The sequence below is a fragment of the Talpa occidentalis genome, unplaced genomic scaffold (assembly GCF_014898055.3).
Source record: "Talpa occidentalis isolate TD23 unplaced genomic scaffold, MPIMG_talOcc4v2.1 talOcc4.7, whole genome shotgun sequence".
Taxonomy (NCBI): domain Eukaryota; kingdom Metazoa; phylum Chordata; class Mammalia; order Eulipotyphla; family Talpidae; genus Talpa; species Talpa occidentalis.
The window spans coordinates 73,283,775-73,310,179 of record NW_023605083.1 but is presented as its reverse complement, the minus strand read 5'-3'; the positions used below and the strand labels follow the sequence as shown (position 1 = coordinate 73,310,179).

Genomic DNA, 26,405 nt, shown 5'->3' with positions numbered 1-26,405 from the left:
CTTAAAGAAAAGTTTTCAGTCCTGTCCTTTCACACTCCAAATTGGTGTTTTTTCTTAGGTTCAAGGTCCACTGGTATCAGAATTGAGCTGTTTTAAAAATGCAGATTCAGGGTCTCACTTCCAACCTGCTGCCTGAAAATGGGGATGAGGATGAGGAAATGCAGTATTTTTCATCCAGCACCTTAGGAAATTCTCAGCACACTAAAACTTGTGGGCCAGTTTTCGGTCTTAATGACATTCTCTTACTGCAAGAGCACCCTGACTATTTAACTTTAGGATGTTTCTCTGGAGGACACCGTGACTCCTCCACTCCTGGGGCCCCAGCTGAGGGCTCAGCGTGTCCGTAAGTGAAACAGATTGGCTCTTTTCTGTCACTGGCTGGGCAGCAGAAACCGCTGGGAGAGCAGTGGCGGTTTTCTGCCCACATCACAAGCTGCTGCTGTGGCTCCCTCCAGCAGGCAGTAGAGATCTGGGGGGCCCAGTCTGGCGTGGTAGGTTCCCAGTGGAGTCCACTCTGCAATGCTGCTGCAGGCTCCCCCACTGACACTGTCATATTTGGTGCATGGATCACAGAATGGAGCAATTAGGTGCAAACTATGAGCTGATTAGTGCTGAATGGTCCAATAATCCATAGGATTGAAAACGGTCCAATCAGACTTGCAGGTAGGGGACCCTGGAAGAGGACTAAGGCCGGGCAGGAGCTAGCTTGGGACTGACTCTTTAATGGAATCTATTCCTGGCTTCCCAGGAAAGAAAGAAGCAGCATCCAGCCGCTGAATCTCCAAAGAAATAAGAGAAGCTGAAAAGCTTCTCAGAGAAGCCAAAGAGATTTGCAGAGGACAGGAGGGCCACACCTGCCTCTGGTCCTGCCTCTGACACCACCCAGAAGAAGCACCAATGGCTCTAGGCCTGGTGTTTCAAAGAGCTGTTTGTTGTTGGTGTCACAAAGCTGTTAACACAGTGTTTCTAACACCACTTCCCAGTGACCAATGCTGACAGGCACTACTGGCCAGAGCTGTACCGCACGTTGACAGGTAACTGGCACTCTGTCCAGGTAACTTTTTTTTTTTTTTTAATAGAGGCATGTTTTTATTTTTTTATTTATTTGTTTGTTTATACATGCACAGTCAGAAGCATGGGAGGGTGAGAGAATTCACCAGAGACAGAGCGGGGAGCAGAACAGGCAGAAGGACCGAAGTACACTGCTGAGGGGAGCAGCAGGCGGCCGGAGAGGTCTGCGTGCCATGTGGGACCCTCCTCTGGTGGCCGGGGAGCAACCGGGTATCGAGCCGACGCTGCAGAGGCCACAGGCAGCTTTGCCACCCAGCGCTCAACCGCTGCACCACCAGGGAGGCCCCTGTCCAGGTAACTTTTGAGAGCTGTCAACATAGTGTATCTGATCAATCAGCTCTGCCTCTCAGTGCTGCTATTTCTGCTGCTGTCCAGTCCAGTGTCCAACACTGTCCATCCTGACTTTCAGACTGGTACTGGGTGCTGCTATTTGTCATCTCAGTGGCCCCAGCTGTTGAGTGCCTCCAGCTGTGGTAAGCTGGATCCCGGCCTGCTGCTTTCTGGTTGCCACCAGCTCCAGGCCCTTGTGGACAGGACAATGCCATTTTGAATGAGTGGCCTTTTGTCTGGTTTGGGACACTGTGGAAGACAGCAGGTCACTCACGGCCTCAGGAACTCTTTGTTTCCCCTATTTTTAAGTTAACCCCATTATTGTTCCCTGCAGCTGAGTGGTTTTGCAATTGGGTGTGCAGGTAAGAACACATAGTGCACCACGCTGTTACTCTTGTCTCAGCACTCTTTCACAAGGAGCCAGACCTGAGAGGCCAGAAAAGTCAGGTGCCAGCCGAGCCCCAGCTTGTGGCAGAAGCTGCAGTGGATGCCCACCCTGCAGCTGGTGGCCTTCCCACTTGCATCCTCTGGACTTCTTGCCCTCTCTCCCCACAGCACCCTACGTCACCCTAGTCAAACTGGCCCCCCACACAGCTCCATGAAGCCCCTGCTTCTCACTTTTCTGTCCTCTTAGGCCTCTTAAGACCAACAGAAGAGTAAAAGGAACCCCCTGAACAACAGGGAACAGGAGGAGGGAAAGAAATCTGAAACTGCAAACCAACAATGAAGAAACTGTCAATTTTTTGCTTCTTTGCTTCTTTCCTTGCTGACTTCAGGGTCATGGATCAGGCCTGGTGTTTCCATGCAGGACCATCCATGCAGGATGGTCTACAATCACCACATCCAGCTAAATCTTAATTCTGCAGCTGGAAGGCTCTCTCTCTTGACCTCATTTTCTCCTCAAACAGGAATAACAGAAACTGACTTTGAGGGTTTTGAGTATTAATGATAATCTATATATGTGAAACACTTGGCAAGTCTGGCAGGCTGGTGAGGCCCATTCCTGTGGAATGCCAACCTAGCTCCCCCAGTGCAGGCTCCAACATGAAGCCCACTTCCCTACTGGTCCCCTTAAACCCACTGACTTGGCCTAAACTCTGCACACCCAGGAAGGGGGTACTCCTATAAATATGGTGCCAGGCCTAGCCTCTCCTTTCTCTGCCCTCTTTCCAGTTGCTTACCCTCTCCCCTTCACCCACACACATTGTTTATGTTCTTTAAGACACCAGTAACTTTCCTGACAAAGACAAATGACTAGGATTTGGGTTGCCTAGAGTTGGAATAAATCTTCCAGTGCCCAAACAGCTTGGAGCATTTAAGAAGCCAGAGTTCTTCCTAGGAACATTCACAGTGCCCCAGGTTAGGTTTTTGTTACTCTCCTTTGGTTAGCTTTCTTCCCTCACATCTAACCTGAGCTTCCTTCATGACAAGGGAAGAGTTCATTCTTCTGCAGGGTCCAGACTCTATAAACCAGAATGGTAGAGGGTAAGAAGCCCCCACTTGAAATCTTGACAACTTACCTAACCTCAATGGTCCTAGGATTCCTTGTCCGTAAATAAGGAACACCCCAAGGAGTTATTCTGATGTTCCAGGTCAGTTACAGCTTTGGGGCCCTCAATGTTCTTTCTTCCCATTTGGCTTAAAGTAAAAGTATTCCATAGCAGCAGTGCTATGCTGGTCTGGGTTTAATAATAGGCTTTCTGGGGTTAGAGTGGGACAAGGCCTATTCCTGAGGGGTCATATTCCCACCATGGTCACTTCAAGAACCCACTCAGTGATGGTGACTGTGGTGTTGGGAAGGAACATGCTCTGTGGCCTAGCAAGTCAGCTACATGGCCCACTGAGGCACAATGCATTTTCCAAAGATGGTATAATAGATGGCATGCCACATGCCCTTCTGCACCCCGATATAGCTCCATCCCCTTGAATCTGGGCAGGACTGCTTTGACCAAAATGCAAAGCAGAAGTGGCACTGCCATCCCTGTTGTGTTTTCTCACAGGCCCTACACATCCTGCCTCTTGAAGCCCTTATGTAAGAACTGTGATCAATGGGAAACTCCGTGTAGTGCGGAGAGAACCTGGAAGGTGAGACACCCTGTAGAGAATAAGAGGCCAAGGAAAAATGAGTAAGGACATTGAGTAAGGACATTCCCATCTTGGACATGGGAAGTCCCCCCTTCGCCACCATCTCACAGGCCTTACACCCATCACTGGTTTTGAAACTGCCACCTTGAAGACCCTACATATATATGTCCTCCCTCACATCGCTATGGAAGGCAGATGTGTAAGTCAAGAAATTCTACTTATACTTTAGCTACTAACCAAAGCAACTAAAACTAAATGATTTTACAACGGTGTGTGAGCATAATAAGCATCATTTGATAATTTATCCCAGGAAGGCCCCCAAGTCTCAAGAGGTAGAAAGTGACTTGACTGTTTTCACATAGGCACTTTAACATACACTCTTAAAAAAAAAAACACACAAATGCTTGTAACAATAACATTAATAAGGATATCTGTCAAAACCTTGGCACTTTCACTCTTTGCCCCCAATTTTACATTTTGCTTAAGAGAAGAGAGATTGATAGAGAGTGATGAGCAATCTGTGTAGCAAATTTAGAAAGCAAGTCTAATCTCCTTTATTAAGTCTTTGAGTCAGAGTGTTTTAAATTACCATATTATCATGGAAATTGTGTGAAATGCATGCTAATTAGCATTGGACTATTTTCACCCAAAGAACATGAAATTATGGAGGTTCCCTCCCATGCCACCAATGACTCCCTTAAAAGACAGCCATAAGAGATGTAATTAAGACACATCACAGCTGGGCCTCCCCTGGTGGTGCGGCAGTTGAGCGCTGGGCGGCCCGGTTCATTCACCGGCCACCGGCCACAGGCGAGGGTCCCACCAAAAAAAAAAAAAAAGACACATTACAGCATTAAAAACAAAGTGGACCTTAGAGTATCATAAGAGAAATGATTATAGGGTTTATTTCTAAATAAAAACAATTTTTAGGATCTCTGACTCTTGCTAGAGGTTGTTCAGGATTTAACTGAACTTGCTTCTGGACTAGGTCTGGTCATAATGGAACCTGTAGAGAGTCTCGGCTATTAGCTAACAACACCTGACAGGCATTTCACAGCAAATGTATGATTCTTTGCTGTCAGATTTCTCCATTTGATGTCAAAGAATAAGTATGTGTAAAGGTAAACAAGAGACTACTGGAACAATTCAGGAGCCCAGTATGCTCTGCCACGGCACACCCTGAGGGTCATGACCTAGCATGACACAAAGCCCTGGGAGCTGGCGTGGTAAGAACTGGATAGCCCCAGCACACAGGCCTCTAACTCCAGCTCTGGCCTCAGGATGTGGGGGACTGGAGGAAATGTATGGTGATCCCGTCTCTGGTCTTCAGCTTTCCTATCTGTAAAATAGAGGGCAGAACAACTAAGGCAAGTGGATCTCTAACTTTAGTATATACAATTGTAGGAATCTGATTAAAATGCAGTTTCTTAGAACCCACTTCCTGCCATTGATTCAGCAGGTACCCCCCCACCCCCCGCACCCACCAAAAAAAAAAAAAATAAATAAACAAACTCTGCATTTTAAGTTACTCTGGGATCACATGCAAATGGATCTCATGGAGAAGCTGATCTCTCAGGTCTCTTCCAGCACCCAGATATTCTGAGATTCTATGACCCTGTGTGTGGATGTGGCAGAGTTACCGCTATGCTCCCAACATTCTTACTTTTTCTTCATGGGTGCACAGTAAATCTGTACATCCCAACTCCCTTGAATCCAGGACCAGTTCTAGCCAGTGGAATGTGGACCAAAATGATCTGTGCCACTTTCATTATTTGCCTCTAAAATATCCCACATGGTCATTGTCTCTCTCTGGCCATCTGTACATACAAGACCCAGCAGAGGACTCCAAGGAGAGCAGGGCCACACAGAGACATAGGTAGAGGTAGAGGAATCCCTGAGTCACTGTTTGGAGGAGATCCACCCACCCTGTGACATCCACATGGGATTTTCAGTGAGTAAGAAATAAATCCTATTATCTTAAGTCAGTAAGATTTTGCAGCTGTATTCTATCTGCTCTAAACAGAAATATATTTAATCATAAGTAATAACACAATCCATTTTTAAAAATAGCAATTAAAAGAAAGTAACCTATGCAATAAACCTGGTACACTAGCTTTTCTAGTTCTCTACTGTGTGTCACAGATTTTCCTAAAACTTGGGAGCTTTAAACATGATAATCATTCTGTTCTCTCTTAAGGTATCTGTGGATGAGGAATCCTAGAACTTTTGGCTGGGCAACTCTGACTCAGGGCTCCTTCAAGGGGACAGTGTTTGAAAGAAACCACAGGGGGATTGGAGCATCTGGGGCTGCCTGGGCATCTTTGTCTCCATGCGGTTGTTGCATTTGGGAGAGTTTGGACATACTCAGGGCTTGGTGGACTCAAGATGCTAGGACTGTTCACATGTCAATTTGGGGCTCTGGGACAAATTCAAGAATCACAAGAGTGGAAGCTGTCTCAAATGTTAGCATCGAAATAGAGTCACAAGCCTATCTAGATTTAAGGGGAGGGGATTCAGAATTCACTTCTTGATGGAGAATTTCAAGGGTCTAGACAAACATGTAGGACATTGGGGAAATACAATGATACACTAATATGACAGATGACAGAAATTCCCAATCTTAGTTTATTCTAAATTTGTATTTTATGAAGGTTAGGTCCAGGTAGTTGTAGTAGTTTACTAAGGATACACTGACAAAATGGATGACTTAGAATAGCAAAAACACTGCCTCAGAGTTCTTAGAAGTCCAAAAATCAAAGGTGTCAGCAGGGTCATATTCTTTCTCAAACCTGCAGTGGAAGCTCATTCCTTTCTTTCTAGCTTCCAGCGATTTGCTGGCATTCTGGGATTCCTGGACTTGTAGATGTATCACTGCAATTTTGCATTTCACATGGTCTTCTCCCTGTACCCTTCCAGAGTCTTTCCTCAGTGCATGCCTATGTCTGTGCCTAAACTTCCCCACTTTACAGGACACCAGTCAGGCTTGCGGCCTTATTTTATTGATTAAATCTGTTGAGGCACTGTTTTCAAATAAGATCACACTCTAAAGTGTTAGGAGTTAGAAATTTCAATGTATATTTTAAGGTGTGGGGAGGAGGGGGAATTTCCCCCTACCCTTCTCTTTACCACATAGCTAGATTATTCAGACAGAAAGATTATTTCTTAGTAATAACCCGATAAGTTTCAAGAATACAGAATTTATTAAATAATTAAAGTGAGAATTTGAATTAGGGAAGCATCCCAACAGATTCTACTCTGTGAGAGCTGTTCTGACAAATACAAGTTTGATTTTAGTTTAAACAGTGAGTCATAGACATTAAGAATGTAATTACTCTTGATAGGAGGGGCTCAAAGACATTCTTCAAAGAACAAATATTGCTGAATTTCAAATGGAATAACAAAATTCATATGGAATCACAAAAACTCCCATATAGCTAAAGCTCTCCTAACTGAGTCTATTACACTCACAGACTTCAAATTACAGTGCAAAACTATAATAATTAAAACAGCCTGTACTGGTACAAAACAGACATACAGGCCAATGGAATTGAACTGAAAGCCCAGAAATAAAAACATACATACATGGTCAACTAATCTACAACAAAAGTACAAAGAATATACACTGGAACAAGGAAAGCCTCTTCAATAAAAGGCACTGGGAAAACTGGACTGCCAGAGGCGAAGTAATGAAACTAGATTACTATCTCTCAACAAAAGTCAAAGACTTGGATATCAGACATGAAACCATAAATATATACAGGCGAAAACAGGCAAAGCACTCTGTAACACAAACTTCAAAGACATCTTTTAGGATTCATCTCCAGAAGAGAGGAAAACAAAGGAGAATATGGGGCCACAACAAACTGAAAAACTTCTGTACTGCAAAAGAGACAGCAAACAAAACAAAGAGACACCCTACTGAATGGGAAAAAATAATTGTACACTGTACAACTGATAAGGAACTGATACCGAAGATCTACAAAGAGCTCATATAACTCAACAAAAATATAGCAAACAACCCAATCAAAAAATGGGCAGAAGAGCTAAACAGACACTTCTCCAAAGAAGAAATGCAAATGGTCAAGAGTCATATGAAAAAATGTTCAACATCACTAGTTATCAGGGAAATGCAAGTGAAAACAACAATGAGATACCACCTCACACCTGTGAGAGTGGCCCATATTAAAAAAAACAAACAAAAAAAAAAAACAACAACAACTGGCAACAAATGCTGGCGAGGATGTTTTGAAAAAGGAACCCTCAGGTCTTATACTGCTTGTGGGAATGTTAACTGGTGCAGCCACAATGGTGAGCTGTGTGAAGGGTCCTCAAAACACTAAAAATGGATTGACCTTATGCTCCAGCAATTCCACTCCTACGAATCACCCAAAGAACACAAAAACACTCATTTGAAAGGAAAGCTTCACTCCTATGTTTAATATAGTACTACTTAGAGTAGCTAAGATATGGAAACAACTTAAATTCCCCAAAACAGAAGAGTGGTTAAGAAGATGTGGAAAACTATTCACCAATCAAAAAAGATAAAGTCATACCACTTGTAGCAACCTGGATGGAGCTAGAAGGGATTATGCTAAATGAAAAAAGTCAGAAGGAAAAAGATAAATATCAGAAAGTTTAACTTATATGCAGAATATAGAAAAAACAAACAAAGGGTCCGGAAAAAGACAGAACTTGCAAGGTGACCATAGATCTGAGACATAAGAAGGGCAGGGGAATAAAGAGAGGTCAAAATAGTGGAGGGAAAAGCATAGAGACTGTGATGATGGAGAACTACAGGGACTACTCCTTAGGGGAAAAAGCAAATACTATCCAAAAGTTAACAACAATGAAAGAAATAAAAAGCACTTAAAATAAAAGTTAAAAAAAAATAATTCAGGTCAGAAAATTGTGAGTAAGAAATGTGTATCAGGCAATGCCCTGAAATAATTTTCTCAAGTAATTTGAGATGATTCTTCTCTTAAATCCAACTATCCCAATTATGTGGAGGCATGAGGGGAAGCACCTATTCATAGCTTGGCTTGGCCTGTTACTAAACCAACTATTCAAACTCAGCACTCCTTTGTCACCAGTGTTGAATGTCCTTTCTTATTAATCCAGGAGAAGTGCTAAAGGGTTTTCAAATTCTCATCTCACATTTTCATTTAAATTATTTTAGTAACAGATAACTTGGAGCAATGTAAAATGGAAGTCAGGAAATCCAAAGGGAAAGATGAAGCATAAGGTCTTCTTATTAGGCAGTCAGAGCAGAGAGGATAATGCCTACAGATAATTAAACAGCCGGCTACACTCAGGACCCAAGGAAACACTTGTCAGGGTCATGAAAGCGCAGGGAGAGCCAAGAAACCCCCAGAGGGGAGAAGGCAGTCTCTCACCCTAACTGAAAAGGCCCAAGAAGTGGAAAAGCCAAGAAGGCAGACCTCTCCTCTCCCCACCTAAGCTGCTGCTGGGGCTGATAAAACTATACCCCAGGATCACAGTAAAAGGGAAGTGACTTTGAAACCCCTGCCAGAAAGATCAAGCAATCTCCTGGAGTGCCAGTAAACCCCAGAAAGACACAAAGTGAGTGGCCACCTGCACCCCATTTAAGCCAGGAGTACCCCCAAATTCCTTGCAGTTGTTCTTCCCTGCTCTCTGACGACCTGGACCTCTTCTAGGGTGCAGTCTCTAAATAAATAAACTTTGCTTTGCCTAGACATGGCTTTGAATTATTTCATGGCTTTAGTCAAGAACTGAAAAACCCTCAAATCCAGAAAATCTGCTTTTTGCATGTGAAGTAAAGTAAAAGTAAAGTAAAACCTTAAATGTGGATTTAAGGTTAGAAGCACATTAAGCGATTTGAAAACACCATTCCTTGCTTATGTACCATATACATTGTTGCCCCCAAATCCAATAAATAATACCAGTTTAGTTCCGAATGGGCATATCTCCTCTGAATGAGCAATACCCTTTGAATTCAAAATGCATACTGTATCTGAAAATACATTTTCTATCTGTTTTCCACCTCAAGTCCAAGTTCAAGTAACAACATGGAAAAACAGGCCTAACACTCAAATGGGGAAAGTGATCTTTCATTTTATCCAGGAAGGTTATGCCAAAAAAGCAGGGTAAGTCTATCAGTATCCCATTCTTGGCTTTAACTCCTCTCAGCGCAGGCATGCATGTCTTGAAGACACTAGCTTATGTGTGGCCTCTGAAGTGGCTGTCATGCTAACTCAGGCTACACAGGGGCCTGTGTCAGACAGTGGGATTTCCTAAAATGGGTGGGCATTTCTGGGGCCATAAATCTAGGGGAGGGATGGTTTTCCAGCCATGAAATAGCTGAGTTAAGTAATTTGGAAGGTAGGCCTTGGTTCCGTAAGAGAGGAAATCCCTCTCTCTGGACACATAGGGCTCTAGATGTGCTTGAGAGTGGGCAGGGGTCAAAGGACGCAAGTGCCCTGGGTGGAGTGTGCTGGGACCCCCAAGTCAATACCACCTACTTAATGTATCTCTCTAGTTCCCTCCTGCTAATACCTATTTAACATTTAACCAAACTTAAAATTGGACAGAATTTCCTGTGCAACAGGAAGTAAAGAGAAAAGCCTTTTTTGTTTAAGCAGAGTGTCAAAAGGATGCTGTGACCAGCATGAGATGAGGTGACAGGGGTGAGTAGAGATAGTCCTTAAGGGAAGCTCAACCTCATGGGCCGAAGAAGCCACCAACCCAGACACAACTTCCCACATGGCACCTGCACTGCCAACTTGATAGATCTTACCTTACCTGGCACATTCCCTGCAGAGGACATTTGGGGAGTACAAAATTTTCATTTCATCTCTTAAAAATATGATACAAGAAATACATAAATACATTGTCCTTAAAAGATTAAAACATCCACATAATCCCTTCTGATCATCTTCCCTCCTTCCCAGTCCTGACCATCCCCCCTACCTCACCAAAAGTAGCCACTGTGATGATAGTGGTGCATAGCACTATGTCCCCTCACCAAAACCCATTTGCGTAGAGCTCTTGAATCCTTCTTCCACTGCTGTCTAATGTCCTTGGGTTGTCTGGGTCAGAGTTTGCTTACCATTCCCTAACTGGTGGACATTTTGTTTTCCTCCTTTCACTCTCAGAAACTACAAGGCAATGATTTTTGTGTGTGTGTGCCTGTTTCCTCTGAAGATGTGAGGGTTTTCCTAACCTGATTTGGAATTCTTGGGTCATACCATATGCTTGCTTTTAGTATCAGCTTACACTCCTCCAACTGTAGTTGATGACCTGCTGTGGCTTCATAGCCTCAATGCTTTGCATTATTATTCTGAGCCTATCTGATGGGCAAAATAAGCAAACCACCCTCTTTTCCTACATTTTCTTGCTTAGTAGCAAGATCAGTATTTTTTCACATAGGATGACATAACCTTTCATGTTTATTGGCCTTTGTATTTGAATGGGTGTCAACTGTCCACACCCGTTACTTATTTTTCTATTAGACTCATTGTTTCTCATTTTAATTGATAGATGGGCCTTACATATTTGACAGTAAACCATGCTCTCTTTTATATATGAACACATACACACACTGGCACTCCAATGTTGTGTTTAGAATACTTGACCTGAGAACCCAGCTGCCATGTTGCTGTGGTAGAGTCCAAATTGCATTGTGAGAGCCACCTGTGGGGTAAAGCCAGTATCCCAAACTGCACTCCTGGCTAGCACCACTTCCCCCAGAAAGGAGTCCTCTCACCAGGCAGTCAACTGGCTGATGCTACAGCAAGAAGAAAGAGCAGCTCCCTCATCCCGCATCTTAGATTCACGATCAAACAAGGACTGTTACCATTTTCTTTTTCTCATTAAACTTTGTCTAAATGAGTCTCAAAATTCTCTGACGGTTTTTGGTCAAGTTGTTTCCATTAAAATGTACTGGTTTTAAAAACTAGTAACTTAAAACTGTCACACAAAAGAAACCAAATGCTCCACAGAACATTCTCCTTTCCTCCTTAAGATTTAAGACGCATTGTCATCATCAACCAGTCTTTTACTATAAAGCTCAAATGGCAGCTGAAATAGACATTCTTCTACCACTGACTGGCTGTGGTGGCAGGTACTGGGGTAATATTCACTTAACTTTCTGGGCAGACTTGGTGACCTCACCAGTTCCAGCTGCCTTCTTGTCCACTGCTTTGATGATATCCATGGCAACTGGCTATGTCATGTCATGAATAGCAACATGGCCCAAAGGAGGACAGAGAGGAGCTCTCAGTACACGTGGGCTGAGCAGGAACCTTAGCAACTATGGCAGCATCACCAGATTTTGAGAATTTGGGGCCATCTTTCAGCTTTTTCCCAGAATGACCATCAGCTAAACAAACTTGCAAGCAATGTAGCTGGATGATGACTTAGCACAGGTGCACATCCAGTGCTGATTTAGCCAGGATGGTGCAGAATACTCACCTGAGCTATGAAGCCAGCTGCTTCTATGGTGGGGCATTTTTTTTTTAAGATTTATTTATTTATTCATTTATTCATTCATTCATTCATTCATTCATTTATACAAGCACTGGGTACAGTCAGAAGCACGGGAAGGTGAGAGAATTCACCAGAGTGGGGAATAGAACAGGCAGACTGACGAAACACACTGCTGAGGGGGGCAGTGGGTGTAGCAGGAGAGGTCCGTTGCACCATGTGGGACCCTCGCCGGTGACCAGGGATCGAACCGGCGCTGCAAAGGCTGCTGGCAGCTTTGCAGCCCAGTGCTCAACTGCTGCGCCACCAGGGGAGGCCCTATGGTGGAGCATTTTTGCTGTCACCAGTCATACTACCATGATGAACATCTTTGATGATACTGAGGCCCACACTGTCCACAGGAAGAGCTTCCCTCTAAGCTGCCTGGTGCATTCCCACAGGTTTTTTTTTTTTTTTTTTTTAAGATTTATTTTTATTTATTTATGCATACAAGAACTGGGGTGTAGGCCAAAGATGCAGGAGGGGGTAAGAGGATTAACCAGAAACAAAGTGAGGAGTTGAACAGCAGATCTACTGAAATACACTGCTGAGGGGTGCAGCAGGCGAGACACGAGAGATCTGCTGTGCCATGTGGGTAGCTCCCTGGCCAGGGATGGAACTCATGCTTCAGTGGCTGGCAATAGCTTGATAGTGCTGAGACTTAACCCCTTGTGCCACCAGGAAGGCCCATTTCCACAGATTTTATCAGAGTTGTAACACTGACTGGAGCAAAGGTGACCACCATTCCAGGTTTGAGAATCTCAGTCTTGATTTGGCCCACAGGGACAGTCCCTATAACCCCAATTTTGTAGATGCCCTGGAGGGGCAGGCCTAGGGGTTAGTTGGATGAGTTGGTGGCAGAATGTGATCAAGAGCTTCAAGCAACAGGTTCCTCTGGCGATGTTATCTTTGTAAGTGACTTTCCACCCCTTGAACCAAGCCGTATTAGCACTTGGCTCCAGCATACTGTCACCATTCCAACCAGAAATTGGCACAAATGCTACTGGGATTAAAGACAATTTTCTTAATGTAGGTAGTGACTTCCTTAATGATTTCCTCATATCTCCTCCAGCTGTAGGATGGGTCAGTGGAATCCATTTTATCAATACCAACAATTAGTTTGTTTTACACCTACTGTGCAAGCCAGAAGGGCATGCTCACGGTCTGCCCACTCTTGGAAATACCAGCTTCAGATGTACGGACATAAGCTGCCACTACTAGGACAGCACAGTCAGCCTGAGATGTGCCTGTAATCATGTTTTTAATAAAGTCTCTCAACAATGATAGGCACATCATGCTAGTTGGTCTCAAATTTCCATAGGGAGATACTGATGGTGATACTACGCCCAATTACACTTTCAGTTTATTCAAGACCCAGGAATACTTGAAGGAGCCATTCCCCATCTCTGCAGCCTTCTTCTCAAATTTTTCAATGGTTCTCTTGTGGAGTCCACATTTGGGCATCAAAGGACCAGCAGGGGTGGACTTCGCAGAACCGACATGTCCAGTAATGATGATTTTGGTATCAGTCTTTTTCTTTCTCATTTTGGTTTAGTTTAGCTGTGGCTTACATGACACCTGAGTTCTGACAGCAAACCCGTTCCAAGGATTGTTGCCCTTTTAAGTGACTGAACTTGGAGTGGTTTGTTAGGTGGCAAAAGAACCCAAAAGGGACCTCAGAACCCTATGTGCTTGGGATTTTGTGAGGATGAAGTGACTTAATATATGTACTGAGCTTAGCCTAGAGCCTAGCACATATAGCCTAGCCTCAATGCCTAGCACATATGAATGGTAATTGTTATTTAGAAAAAGTATAATTACTTGACTTCCCTTCCAAGAGCAGGGGAAATTTTTTAACTTTGATCTCAAGGGTTTTTCCCCTCAGGCCATGTTTTCCAAATAGGCAGATTTTTTTGGTAGCTTCATCATTAAATAGATAAAATGAAAAATAAACACAAAGTTTGGCATATAGTAGTTGCTTGGGAAACATTGGCTTCCTTCCCTTTCAAAAATCCTTCCTTTTTGGTACCAGAATTTCACAAAAGCACTAAAATGCCTCAGACTTTCCAACCAGTCTAAGACAACCTCCAGTCTGCAAGGTAACCATTCTAACCTGGGCAGCTGCCTAATCCTCAAATTCTCCAAGAACTAACCATTTTATTTCAGTTCCTTTGCATATAGGTGGATATGGGCCTCCATGATTCAAGAGATTCAAAATCTGACACGGCTCTGAATTAAGTGAGAGCTGTTCAGCATGCTTTTTGAAACATATGCTTCGTGCATATGGGACTAAGCATGTTAGTGCTGCCACCTGTGAGAAAAAGAAATGTCCAGCTTTGTGAAAAGATCTCTATCCAGAAGTAAGCTGAGATTCCCAAAAAGTCCCTTGCCACAAAAATCTAGTTTCTATTGTCATAAAGGACTAATTTGCAAAGATGGATTCAACTAATCTGTTGAAAAAGGAAGATTTCAAATCAATTACTTTCTTTCATAAATTAAAGTGCTTTCAGTACCCAAAATGAAACTAGAATGTTGGGTTGATAAATAGAAAAGTAATCATGATTTATCAAAACCAGCAGGCACACCATGATGGGACCAGGCCACATACCCCAGCTGTTAAGAAAGTGGCAATAGCTGTGACAACGCATAATCAGTGACTGTGTTGTGTCAGAGTGGTCCTCTGATGTGACTGTCCAACACCTCCACATAAATGACAGCATGCCCAAATTCAAGGTCAAGCTATGAAGCAGCAACTAGCTGAGGCAGATTTTCAAACAAAAAAACTGCAGTTTTCAGATACACATTGTACTAAAAAAAGAGAAGCCTTATGTGGAATATAATGAGGCACTTATAAAACCAAAAACAAGCTTTTGCATCTCTCTTCCACTGAACAGATCAAAATAATTGAAACTCTTGAAAACATGATACCGGTCCAGAGACATGGTCTGTCAGAGTCAGTTCTCTGGAAAAGAAAACAACTTCGATGGTTATTTTTTGAGTGATCAAAGACTGCTGCTCAGCAGTAGGGTGACACATCCTGCCTACAAAATGGCTTATGTAGGTGGTGACCACCCCTTCAATAGATTAAGGTGAGCCACAGCCCTGCCACCCCCATCTCTCAGCACTTACTCATTTTCTGATTCTCTACTGGCATTTTTGTTTCCACATTGGATGAAGAGAGAACATGGGAAAGAAAAACTGGGGGAGAAACCCAATAGATAAAAGCTTAAAGCTTAAAGCTCTAAGTCAGTTAGAATGAAACCCTTCGTAGAACGATGGCTCAATGTGCAGCCCAAATATTCCCAGGACACCAAAGGACATCCTTTGGCGAGAAGTAATAACATGTGACACTTCTGTCATCTAGAAAAGAACTGGTCTTTTTGCCAGCATCTTACTTATACCTAATTTTGCCAATATAGGTGTACTATGTCTCACAGTAGCTAGGCTTGGTAACTACAGAAATGTTCATTTAGGGCCTGGTATTGAAGCTGACATTTCAGTATGAAATAAGAAATTCTGACTATTGATTGTCCCACTAGAGCCTTTCCATATCTGCAACCCAGTAATTTTGACTATACTGAAAACAAGTGATACACATTAAAATTGAAATGAGTGGTTAAACATAAGGTGGTGAGAGAATATTCAATTCCTTGAAAATACAAATTAAGAGAAAAAAGCAATCCAAGGTTATTTTTAGAAGTACTTCATTTTCTTTTTTAGCAACACGTGGCAATAACATGAGGCCAAAGGGAGGGTCACAAAATGGTCTGGAGAGACCTGTTATTGACCTGCCCTAGAAACTAGCCTAGTGAGGGAATCTCACTCAGGATTCACCACTAATTGAGTGTCCCTGGCTTTCTGTCTCAAAAACAGAAATGTGACCCCAAACAACATCCCAGAACTCTGGGTTGGTGCCCAGATGTGGGTGCTGTAGGATCAATCCGGTGGGAAAGCCACCGCCACAGTGTCAGTCCTGTGCCTGGGGGAGATCTAGGCCCCAGACCAGAGAGGAAGCCAGGAGGCACAGGGGGCCTGTGTCCTATGCCTGGATGGCCCCCACCCTGTGGAGAACCAAGTGGAGCAGCAGCACCGGGAACAGGACAAGAGGGGAACCAGATGCCTGAGAGGTCAGTTAAGCCACAATTCCATAGTTATCGTTTATCACATCCTCTTTAAGTGTTGGTTTGGAAGAGAAGTTGACCAAGACAGGAAGAATAAGAAGATGCGTGACATGGCTGTGAGTTTCCAAGAGGAAGTGTGAAGAGCTCCCCAGGATTGGAACCAGGGTGTCATAAAGTGTGGTGTCTGGGAGGGTCTAAGAGTCACCCCTCACTGGGGCTATGGTATCCTTATGGCTGCTGCAAGGTAGCAGTGCTATCGCATGTACAAAACCTGAATGATTACTAGATTTTTCTTAGAGATAAGCAAAGATTCCAAATACCTTCTATCTAAAACCACATCTACAGCACAGAGAACATCATGCCAGATATTAGAATTATAAACATAAAAACTACTGATCTATGAGCTCACAGATACCATATGTGGTTTGTTTTTCTGATTTCATCATCTCAATTTTTTTTTTTTTTGACCATCCAGGAATCAAATCCACGTTAAGTGAGTGAAAATGCCCACTGAATAAACAATATGAAACCATATTTCAACTGAGCTGGCAAGAAGTAAGTGTGGGATAAGGTGCAAATGCAGGGTTTTATTTCTCAAAAATGCCTGAATGGAAAATGGCCTATTTTACATGATTCAGTTCTGTTGTGATAGGTTGAGATTACTGCCAAAAGCACTTCAGGTTCTTTGCTCATGCCTAATAGTAGATAACTGAGGAGCTGAATGCTAACAGTGGAACCCAGAAGAGCTCTTAAAATTATTTTTGTGAATAAAAACAAACGTTCAAAAAGTCAAAAGAGCTTGGCTCAAGTTCAGAAAAGAGAATAAATGTAGCAGCAAAAAAACAAAAAAGAAGAAGAAGAAGAAGAAAGGAGCAAAGAATGGGGTTTGGGGGGGAGAGACTGAGGAGCGGAATGGCAGCCCACATCACACACACCACTCATGGCATAACTTATGTCCCATCCACCACATTCAACCAACACAACTTTGCCACTTTCAAGGTATCTTGAAACCATTCCTTTAATCACAGTATTTGCTTCTTGAAAGGCTCTTGTAACTTTAGATTTGCTGACAGTAGAGTTAGAATTCATCATACATATCCACTGTGCACACAAAGAAAAAAATTTCTATTGTTATTATTTTGCAACTCAGTTTGACTGAAGAGAATGAAAAAGCTTAACAATGATCCTGCATGAGGTGATCTAATATCACAAACATTTGAGTATCACTTGGCAGTATCTGCAATGTACAAAGTGATTTCCAAAAATTTGACTTAGCCAAAGTTAAAATGTGAGCTGAAAAGGGGAGCTGTTGTTCCACAGGTACAGAGTGTTAGTTTTTCAACAGGAAAAGTTCTGGAGATATGTGGCTATAACTAACACTACTGTACCATAACTTAAAATGGTTAAGAAGGTCAACTTTGTGCTATGTGGTTTTTACCACAATTGAAAAAAGTTACTTTTTTGAAGTAAAAAAGTAACAGAATTATTCACTCTATACCCTGCATTTGGTCACAAACCACAGCACACTGCAATAATTAAACTGAATTTGCTATGTGAGAGAGTGCGCTACCTACCTAACTAGGGTACTTAGATTTAAAGATCCACTTTAGGAGTGTCTCCCAGACCTACCATCTTTAAAACAGGGAGCTCCACATCTGGACCTCACCAAAACTGTATGGAACTGAGAAAGGGCTGTCCCCACAGTCAGAGGTGAACTGAAACCCTGCACAAGCCAGGCCCCGTGACTGGCCACCTGTTGGTGCCCAGAGGGAGATCCAGCCACTGGAAGGGCAGACCGAGGGTGTAGGGGAATATCTCCCACACTCACCATCTTTAAAACGGGGAGCTCTGCATCCGGACCTCACCAAAACTGTGTGGAAATGAGGGGCCTCCTTGGTGGTCAAAGAGGTTAAGCACCGCACTACGAAGCAATCTGTAGCCTCTGCAGCATGAATTCCATCCCTGGCTAGCCAGGGAGCAACCCAGATGGCGAGGCAGACCTCTCCTGTCTTGCCCGCTGCTCCCCTCAGCAGTGTACTCCAGTCAATCTGCCTGTTCTGTTTCCCATTCTGTCTCTGGTGAATCCTCTCACCCACACATCTGTGACCTGTACCCCAGCTCTTGTATGTATAAATACATAAATCTTTAAAAAAAAAAAAAAAACTGTGTGGAACTGGGAAAGGGCTGTCGCCACAGTCAGAGCTTTCAACATCCCAGATGGAGCTCACCAAAGAGATGCCAGCCAGTACCAGTGACATAGTGTCTCAATGCATAGGCCAAATCAAAAAACAAGCAGCAGGGAAAAGAAAAACCACAAGCAACCAAGCAAGTCCTCAGGGAAAGGGCACACCACAAAAAGAAAATCAACCACCAAACTGCAACAACAGTGACTTGGAAGAACTTCTGAGCCTTCCCTATAGAGAATTTAAAATCGCCATGATTAAAAAACTGAAAGAAGTAAAAAATGATATGGGAAAAATAATCAACGATCAGAAGAATGAAACTGAGTCCCCAAAGAGGGAAGTGAAAGAAATGCAGGAGATCAAAGGATTAATGAAGGAGCTGAAGAACTCTCGGAAAAACAATGAAAGCAGAATAGATGAAATGGAAGAACAAATAAGCACTCTTGAAGACACAGAAGGAAAGGAAATATAAGAGTTATAGGGATCCCAGAAGGAGAGGAGAGTGACACAGGAACAGAGAAAATATTCAAGGAGATAATCGATGAGAACTTCCTGAGCATGAAGAGGGAACTGAAAATTGACATCAAAAAGCAAGAAGAACACCAAATCAGGCTGACATCAGACTTCTCCGAAGAAACACTGCAGGCAAGGAGAGAGTAAAGGTACATGTCAACAAACTCCAAGACAACAAATGCCAACCAAGAATACTGTATCCCACAGAGCTTTCCTTCATCTATGAAGAACAAATAAGACAAGCACGCTCCGCGGGCCCACCGGCGAGGACAGGGCCACGCAATAAAGCCTTTCCACCCCGAAAAAAAAAAATAAATAAATAAAAGACAAGCAGAAACAGACAAACAGAAACTTTGTTTCCAGACAAACAGAAACTCCAGAATTTCATTACGATTAAACCCCCACTCAAAAAAAAAAAAAAAAACTACAAGGAGTCCTAAAACTGGAACCAACAGAGATGAATAAGAACAAAATAAGACAAAATATAAAACCACAGAAAAGACAAACAAAATGGCAAATACAGATGCCAACATATCAATATTAACTCTAAATGTAAACGGACTAACTCATTAAAAAAAGACACAGTCACAGGCTGGATTAAGAAACAAAACTCAACCTTTTGCTGTCTCTAGGAAACACAGTTAAATACAAAAGATAAAAATGGACTGAAAGTAAAAGGATGGAAAACAATCCTACAAACAAATAGACCAAAAAAGAAAGCAGGAACAACTATACTTATATCACTATATTTATAACACTCATTAACATATACTCACCAAATGAAGGAGCACCAAAATATATCAGACAACTATTATCATCTCTGAAAACAGACATCAGAGAAAACACATATGTAGTAGGAGACTTCAACACGACACTATCAAGAATGGATAGATCAACAAGACAAAAAAAATGTAAGGACACTAAAGCTCTAAAGAAGGATCTAGACCTCTTGGGCTTAACAGACATCTATAGAATGCTACACCCAAAAAAACCTGAGTATATATTTTTCTCAAGTGTACACAGATCATTCCCCAGGGTCGATCACATACTGGGACATAAGACAAACATCAACAGATACACTAGATTGAAATCATACCAACCATATTCTCTGGCCATGAAGGCATCAAACTAGAAATAAACCATAAAAACAAGGCAAGGAACCCTACTACGTCATGAAGAATGAAACCCACACTACTGGAAGACCATTGGATCAATGAGGAGAGCAAAGAAGAAATTAAAAATTATCTTGAGATGAATGACAATGAGGACACAACTCTCCAGAAGATATGGGACATAGCAAAAACAGTTATAAGAGGAAAATGCATAGCAATTCAGGCTCAAATCAAGAAACAAGAAAGAACTCAAAGAAACAACATAATCTCCCACCTTAAAGACTGAAACAAGAACAACAACAAAAAAACCCAAAAGCCAGTAGAAGAAGGGAAATAATAAAAAATCAAAGCAGAAATAAATGAAAGAGAAACTTAAAAATACAACCCAAAAGATCAATGAAACCAAAAGTTGGTTCTTCGAAAAAATAAATAAAATAGACATTCCCTAGCCAGGCTCACAAAGGATTTCTCCTCTTTCATTTGTGATATCACAACAGACACAGCAGAAATCAAAAGAATAATCAGAAACTACTATGAACAGTTACATGCAAACAAGCTGAACAATGTAGAAGAGATGGACAAATTCCCACAACTTTACAATAATCCAAAGCTAGATAAAGAGGAAACAGAACACCTAAACAGACCAAGTACAAGCAGTGAAATTGAAATGGTAATCAAAACCCTCCCCAAAAACAAAAGTCCAGGACCAGATAATTTACAAATGAATTCTACCAAACATTCAGAAACAAACTAGTGCCTATCCTTCACAAACTCTTTCGAAAAATTGAGAAGGAAGGGATAATACCAAACATGTTCTATGAAGCCAACATTACACTAATACCAAAACCGAACAAGGACAACACACCGTAAGAAAACTACAGGCCAATCTCTCTAATGAACACTGATGCAAAAATCCTCAATGAAATTTTAGCTAACAGAATCCTACAATACATCCATAAGATAATTCACCATGACCAAGCAGGATTTATTCCAGGGACACAAGGATAGTTCAACATCTGAAAATCAATCAATGTAATCCAATAAATCAACAAAAAGAAATATAAAAACCATATGATAATATCAATAGCTGCTGAGAAAGCTTTCAACAAAGTACAACCACTATTTATGATAAAGGCCCTTGAAATTCTCAGGATACAAGGAACATACCTCAACATCATAAAGTCCATATATGACAAGCCCACAGCCAGTATCATTCTCAGTGGCGAAAAGCTGAAAGCATTTCCATTAAGATTTGGAACAAGACAAGGATGTCCACTCTTACCACTGCTTTTCAATAGAATACTGAAGTCCTAGCCAGAGCAATAAGACAAGAGAAAGACATACAAGAATCCAAATAGTGAAGGAAGAAGTCAAACTATCACTATTTGCAGATGATATGATAATATACATAGAGAACCCCAAAAACTCCACAGAAAAACTAATTCAACTAATCAATCAGTTTAGTAAAGTAGCAGGATGCAAAATAAACACACAAAAATCAGTAGCCTTCCTATACACAAACAATAAATATGAAGAAGAAATCAAGAAAACCATCCCTTTTATTATTGAAATAAAAAAAATCAAATACTTGGGAATAAACCTAACAAAATAGGTAAAGGACCTATACAAAAAAAAAAAAAAACCACTATAAAACACTGTTAAAAGAAACAGAAGACACAAAGAAATGGAAAGACATCCCCTGCTCATGGATTGGAAGAATTAACATTATCAAAATGGCCATCCTACCAAAAGCAATTTACAGATTCAATGCTATTCCAATAAAAACTTCAACGACATTTTTCAAAGAAACAGAACAAATATTGATGAAATTCATATGGAGCCACAAAAAAACCCGTATAGCCAAAGCCCTACTGAAAAAAAAAAAAGAAAAAAAAGAAGGGAATGGAGGCATCACACTCCCAGATTGCAAACTATACTAATCATCAAAACTGCATGGTATTGAAACAAGAACAGACACATGGACCAATGGAACCAAATAGAAAACCCAGAAATAAACCCACAGGTTTATGGTCAACTAATCTTTGACAAAGGAGCAAAGAATATGCATTGGAGCAAAGCAAGTCTGTTCAATAAATGATGCTGGGAAACTGGGCTGCTACATGCAAAGGAAAGAAGCTTGACTACTACCTCACACCATGCACAAAAACCAACTCAAACTGGATTAAAGACCTAGACATAAGACCTGAAACCATAAAATATATAGAATGAAATACAGGCGAAACACTACATTACACACACCTCAGCAACATCTTTAAAGACTCATCACCCAAAGCATTGACAGGGAAGGCAAAGATAAACAGCTGGGACTACATCAAATTAAAGAGCTCCTGCACAGCAAAAGAGACAATAACCAAAACGAAGAGAAACCCCACCGGCAGGGAGAACATTTTTGCACCCAACACTAATGATAAAGGACTGATCACAAAAATCTACAAAAAGCTGATGAGACTCAACAAAAACAAAGTAAATAATCCAGTCAGAAAATAGGTAGTAGAGCTAAAAAGAAACTTTTCTGAAGAAGAAATGCAAATGGCCAACAGGCATATGAAAAAATGTTCAACATCACTTGTAATCAGGGAAATGCAAATCAAAACTACCATGAGATATCATCTCACACCAGCGAGAATGGCACATATTAAAAAACTAGCAACAACAAATGTTGGCCAGGTTGTGGAGAAAAAAGGAAGTCTCCTGCACTGTTGGTGGGAGTGCAAACTGGCCCAACCACTATGGAGAGCTGTGTGGAGATTTCTGGACCTACTAAACATAGAGCTTCCATATGATCCAGCAATTCCACTCCTAGGTATTTACCCAAATGACACAGAAACAGTAATTCCAAAGGGCACCTGCACCCCTCTGTTTATAGCAGCACTATTTACAATAGCTAAGCTATGGAAGCAACCCAAATGCCCAAAAATAGAGGATTGGATCAAGAAGATGTGTTACATATACACAAAGGAATATTACCCAGCAATCAAAAAAGATAAATACATGCATTTTGTAACATGGATGGAGCTAGAAGGGATCATGCTTAGCGAAATAAGTCAGAAAGAAAAAGAAATACCGGATGGTCTCACTCATAGCAGGAATTCAGAAAACCTAAATAAGAGACCAGGAAAAAGACAAATCAATACAAAGTAAAAATCAAAATCAACAAGCAACTATAAACCAGAGACACACTGTGGGGGGAAGGGCAGGGAAAGGAAGGACTAGAGTCAAAATAAGGGGGGGGGGTGCCATTGTATGGGGAATATAACCAAAATGAAAATGCATACATTGTGCAAAGGTGAAAAAAGATGTAAGAATTATATAAAATAAAATATTTAAATAAAAAAATAAAAACACATTGACATTACAAAGTGCTAGTGGAACAACTAGAACTTTCATCTTTGCTGTAGGGACTGTGAAATGATTAAGTCACTTTAGAAAACAATTTGGCAGTTTCTTATAAGGTTAACCATACACTTACCACATAACCTGACATCCTACTTACAGGTATGTAACCAAAAGAAATGAAAACTTGAATGTTTATAGAAGCTTCGGTAATGTTTTGGTAGTGACTGCCAAACACTAAAAACAACACAAATTTTCTTCTATTTATGAATGGATAAATATTCATGTAGTGGAATACTACTCAGCAAATAAAAAGGGAACACTGTTTTCATGCAAAAATATGAAAGGTATTATGCTGAGTAAAAGTAGTTAGTCTCAAAATATTGAATACTGTATAATTTTACTTAAGCATATTTTGAAAATAAAATTACAGTGATGGAGAAAGCTCAGCGGTTGCCAGGGGACATGTGTAGAGCATACATTACACTATAAAGGGAAGAACAAGGGAAGTTTGGAGGTAAAGGGACTATTGTGGGGACCTAACTTCAGTGGTAGTTACACAAATCTAGAGGTGTTAAGAAGCTTCCACAGAATTGGACAACTCTCCTTCAAGATCGAATCTTCTCTACAATAATTTAAAATTTTGCTAAATCAAATAATAATAAAATAATTGTAGGTGCACCAGATTTCTGTGTATGGTAAAGGCACCTAGTAGGAAATATCTATAAAATGGTGTCAGTTAACAGAAGCTGAATTCAGAATATACACATGTAGGTGGGGACAAGAAGAACAGTTACTTAAAGGCATCATTTGCATATTTCGGTGTATAAAGGGGATAAATGACAGTCTTGAGTCACAATTCTCTGAAAAGGTAAAAAGTTGTGATTTGTAACATTTCTCTCCCAGGACCTTTGTATTCATTGTCTCTTATTACAGCCTTAAGGGAGGAAATTTAGTTTAAGATATGGTAAAAGATTTGCCCTAGAATTTGATCTCTGTTCTGTCTCGTTCCTGACTCCTCATCTTTAATGTAGCCTGTAGCCTCCCAGAGACACATAATACCACAGTGGGGATGAACAGTTATTCTAATTTCCCTGATCCTCTGTGCCAGTAGCTGTGGTTTGCAAGGAGGGTGGGGAGGAGCTGCCCCAAGGGGACAGATGCCAAAGTCAGAATCTATTACTGGTTGTCACGACTAGGGGAAATGATATTACTGGCATTTGATGGGTAGAAATGCTGCTAACTTCCTACAATGCACAGAACAGATCCCTGAGCAAACAATCATCTCACACCAAATATCACTTCCTAGTTAAAAGGAATAAAGGACACATGCTGAACATACCCATGAATTTTAACCCATGTTAAAATTCTTATCTCGTTTATTTCCTCAAAACCCTCTTCGGGGGCCTCCCCGGTGGCACAGCGGTTGAGCGCTGGGTTGCGAAGCTGCCCGCAGCCTCTGCAGCGCCGATTTGTTCCCCAGCTGCTCCCTGGCCACCAAAGGAGGGTCCCACATGGCGCGCAGACCTCTACTGTCACCCGCTGCTCCCCTCAGCAGTGTACTTCGGTCCTTCTGCCTGCTCTGCTCCCTGCTCTGGCTCTGGTGAATTCTCTCACCCTCCCACGCTTCTGACTGTACCCAGTGCTTGTATAAATAAAAAAAAAAAAAAAACCCTCTTCGGGTAGGCATTCAGGAGCTAACTTACAGGTAAGAAGATTGCTGCTCAGACTCACAAAGGAAAATGCCCCAACCCCAGTGATAAACAAGAAGCTGTGGGCGCCCCCAGACCCTGTGACTGAAAAGTCCAGGGTAGCCACAGCATGTGCTCTAGGGGAGGGGGGCCTTAAACCCTCCTTCACGTCATATCCTCTGGCGTCAATATCACCTCTCAGTCATGAGAAAACTGTATGGGGTGCTGGGGGTGTGGCATGGTGGAAGGGCAAATCTGAATTCTTGAGGCTCCCAGAAATGCGTGAGGCCAGTCATCACTAAAGAACACACAGGACTGGCCTTTCACCAGGCATCCTCCACTTCACCTCTGTCCAAAGAGCCTAGAATCATCCCAGCTCTGTGCTCCTGAGTCACTTTCTCTCCTCTCCCACTAGGTGGATTCAGTCACAAGGAGGGAACAGGGAGACACATCATAGAACAACGTGTACAGTGTCCTCCAATAACACTCAGCTGCAGGGTCTGCCTGAGAAAAATAAACAAAACTCTAAAAAAGAGACCTATCATCACTCCGAGTGCTTCTCTTCCAATTTTCCAATTTTATCTTTTCACATAAGTAGTGTCGACAGTTCCAACAATTAAAAATGGGGTATGTGTGTGTAAGAAGGAAGAAAAGGGAGAGATGAGGAGAGAAAATAAAGAGAAGGGAGGAAGAGAAGTAGAAAAACAGAGGATGGCAGGAAAGGTGGACTTGCACACAAAGCTCAGAAACTAGAGCCCCAAGACTGGGGACCCCTCTTATAAATCAGGTGGGACCACATTAATGGAAGCTGCTCTTCAGAATGACTCTAGGTAGGTACACAGAGGCCTCAGGCAGGCAAACACCATTGGTCTTGAACCCGACAAAGCAGAATGCGTTCCCATGAGGTAGGACTCTGGTCACAGAGCTGTCCAGCCTCGGACCTCCCCACCAGCCCCACCCCAGCAGGGAGCACTCACAGTTCCAGAATCAGAATGACGTCAGTCTTGCTCTCGTAAACCTCGTGCAGGGTGATGACATTGGGGTGCTGGATCTCCTTCAGGATGCTGACCTCCCGCTCAATATCCTCTCGGCTCACACCCCGCCGGCTGGATTTCGTCCTCCTTTTTTTGATAAATTTGGCAGCATACTGTAGACCGGTACTTTTCTCACGGCATTTCTTCACCACTGCAAACTGCCCACTGGAGAGAGAAGACAGGAGGAGGTCACAGGGCATTTACTGTTCACTACAAAACAGAATCTGAGTGGGATATAGCACAGGGAGACGATGTAAAGTGAATAGGAAAGTCCAAACTGTGGGAGATGAACAACTAAACTGGAATACTAAACATTATATTCAGTTTCATCAACACTGTTGCTTTATGAAAAATGCTGCAGGGAATACAAATTCTTTTTGTCAATTATACTTCATGAATGAGTTCTCAT

General features: G+C 42.0%; 1 protein-coding gene and 1 pseudogene across 4 annotated transcripts in view; both read right to left on the bottom strand.

The window, feature by feature from the left end:
- DAPK1 (death associated protein kinase 1) overlaps positions 1–26,405 on the bottom strand; it is a 219,982-nt gene that overhangs the window by 81,680 nt on the left and 111,897 nt on the right. For all 4 annotated transcript variants that reach the window (XM_054688880.1, XM_054688879.1, XM_054688881.1 and 1 more), the window contains one exon: positions 25,940–26,161. In XM_054688880.1, coding sequence (XP_054544855.1) covers positions 25,940–26,161 — 222 coding nt within the window. The remainder of the gene's footprint in view (positions 1–25,939; positions 26,162–26,405) is intronic.
- LOC119230377 (elongation factor 1-alpha 1-like) lies at positions 9,463–13,955 on the bottom strand (annotated as a pseudogene).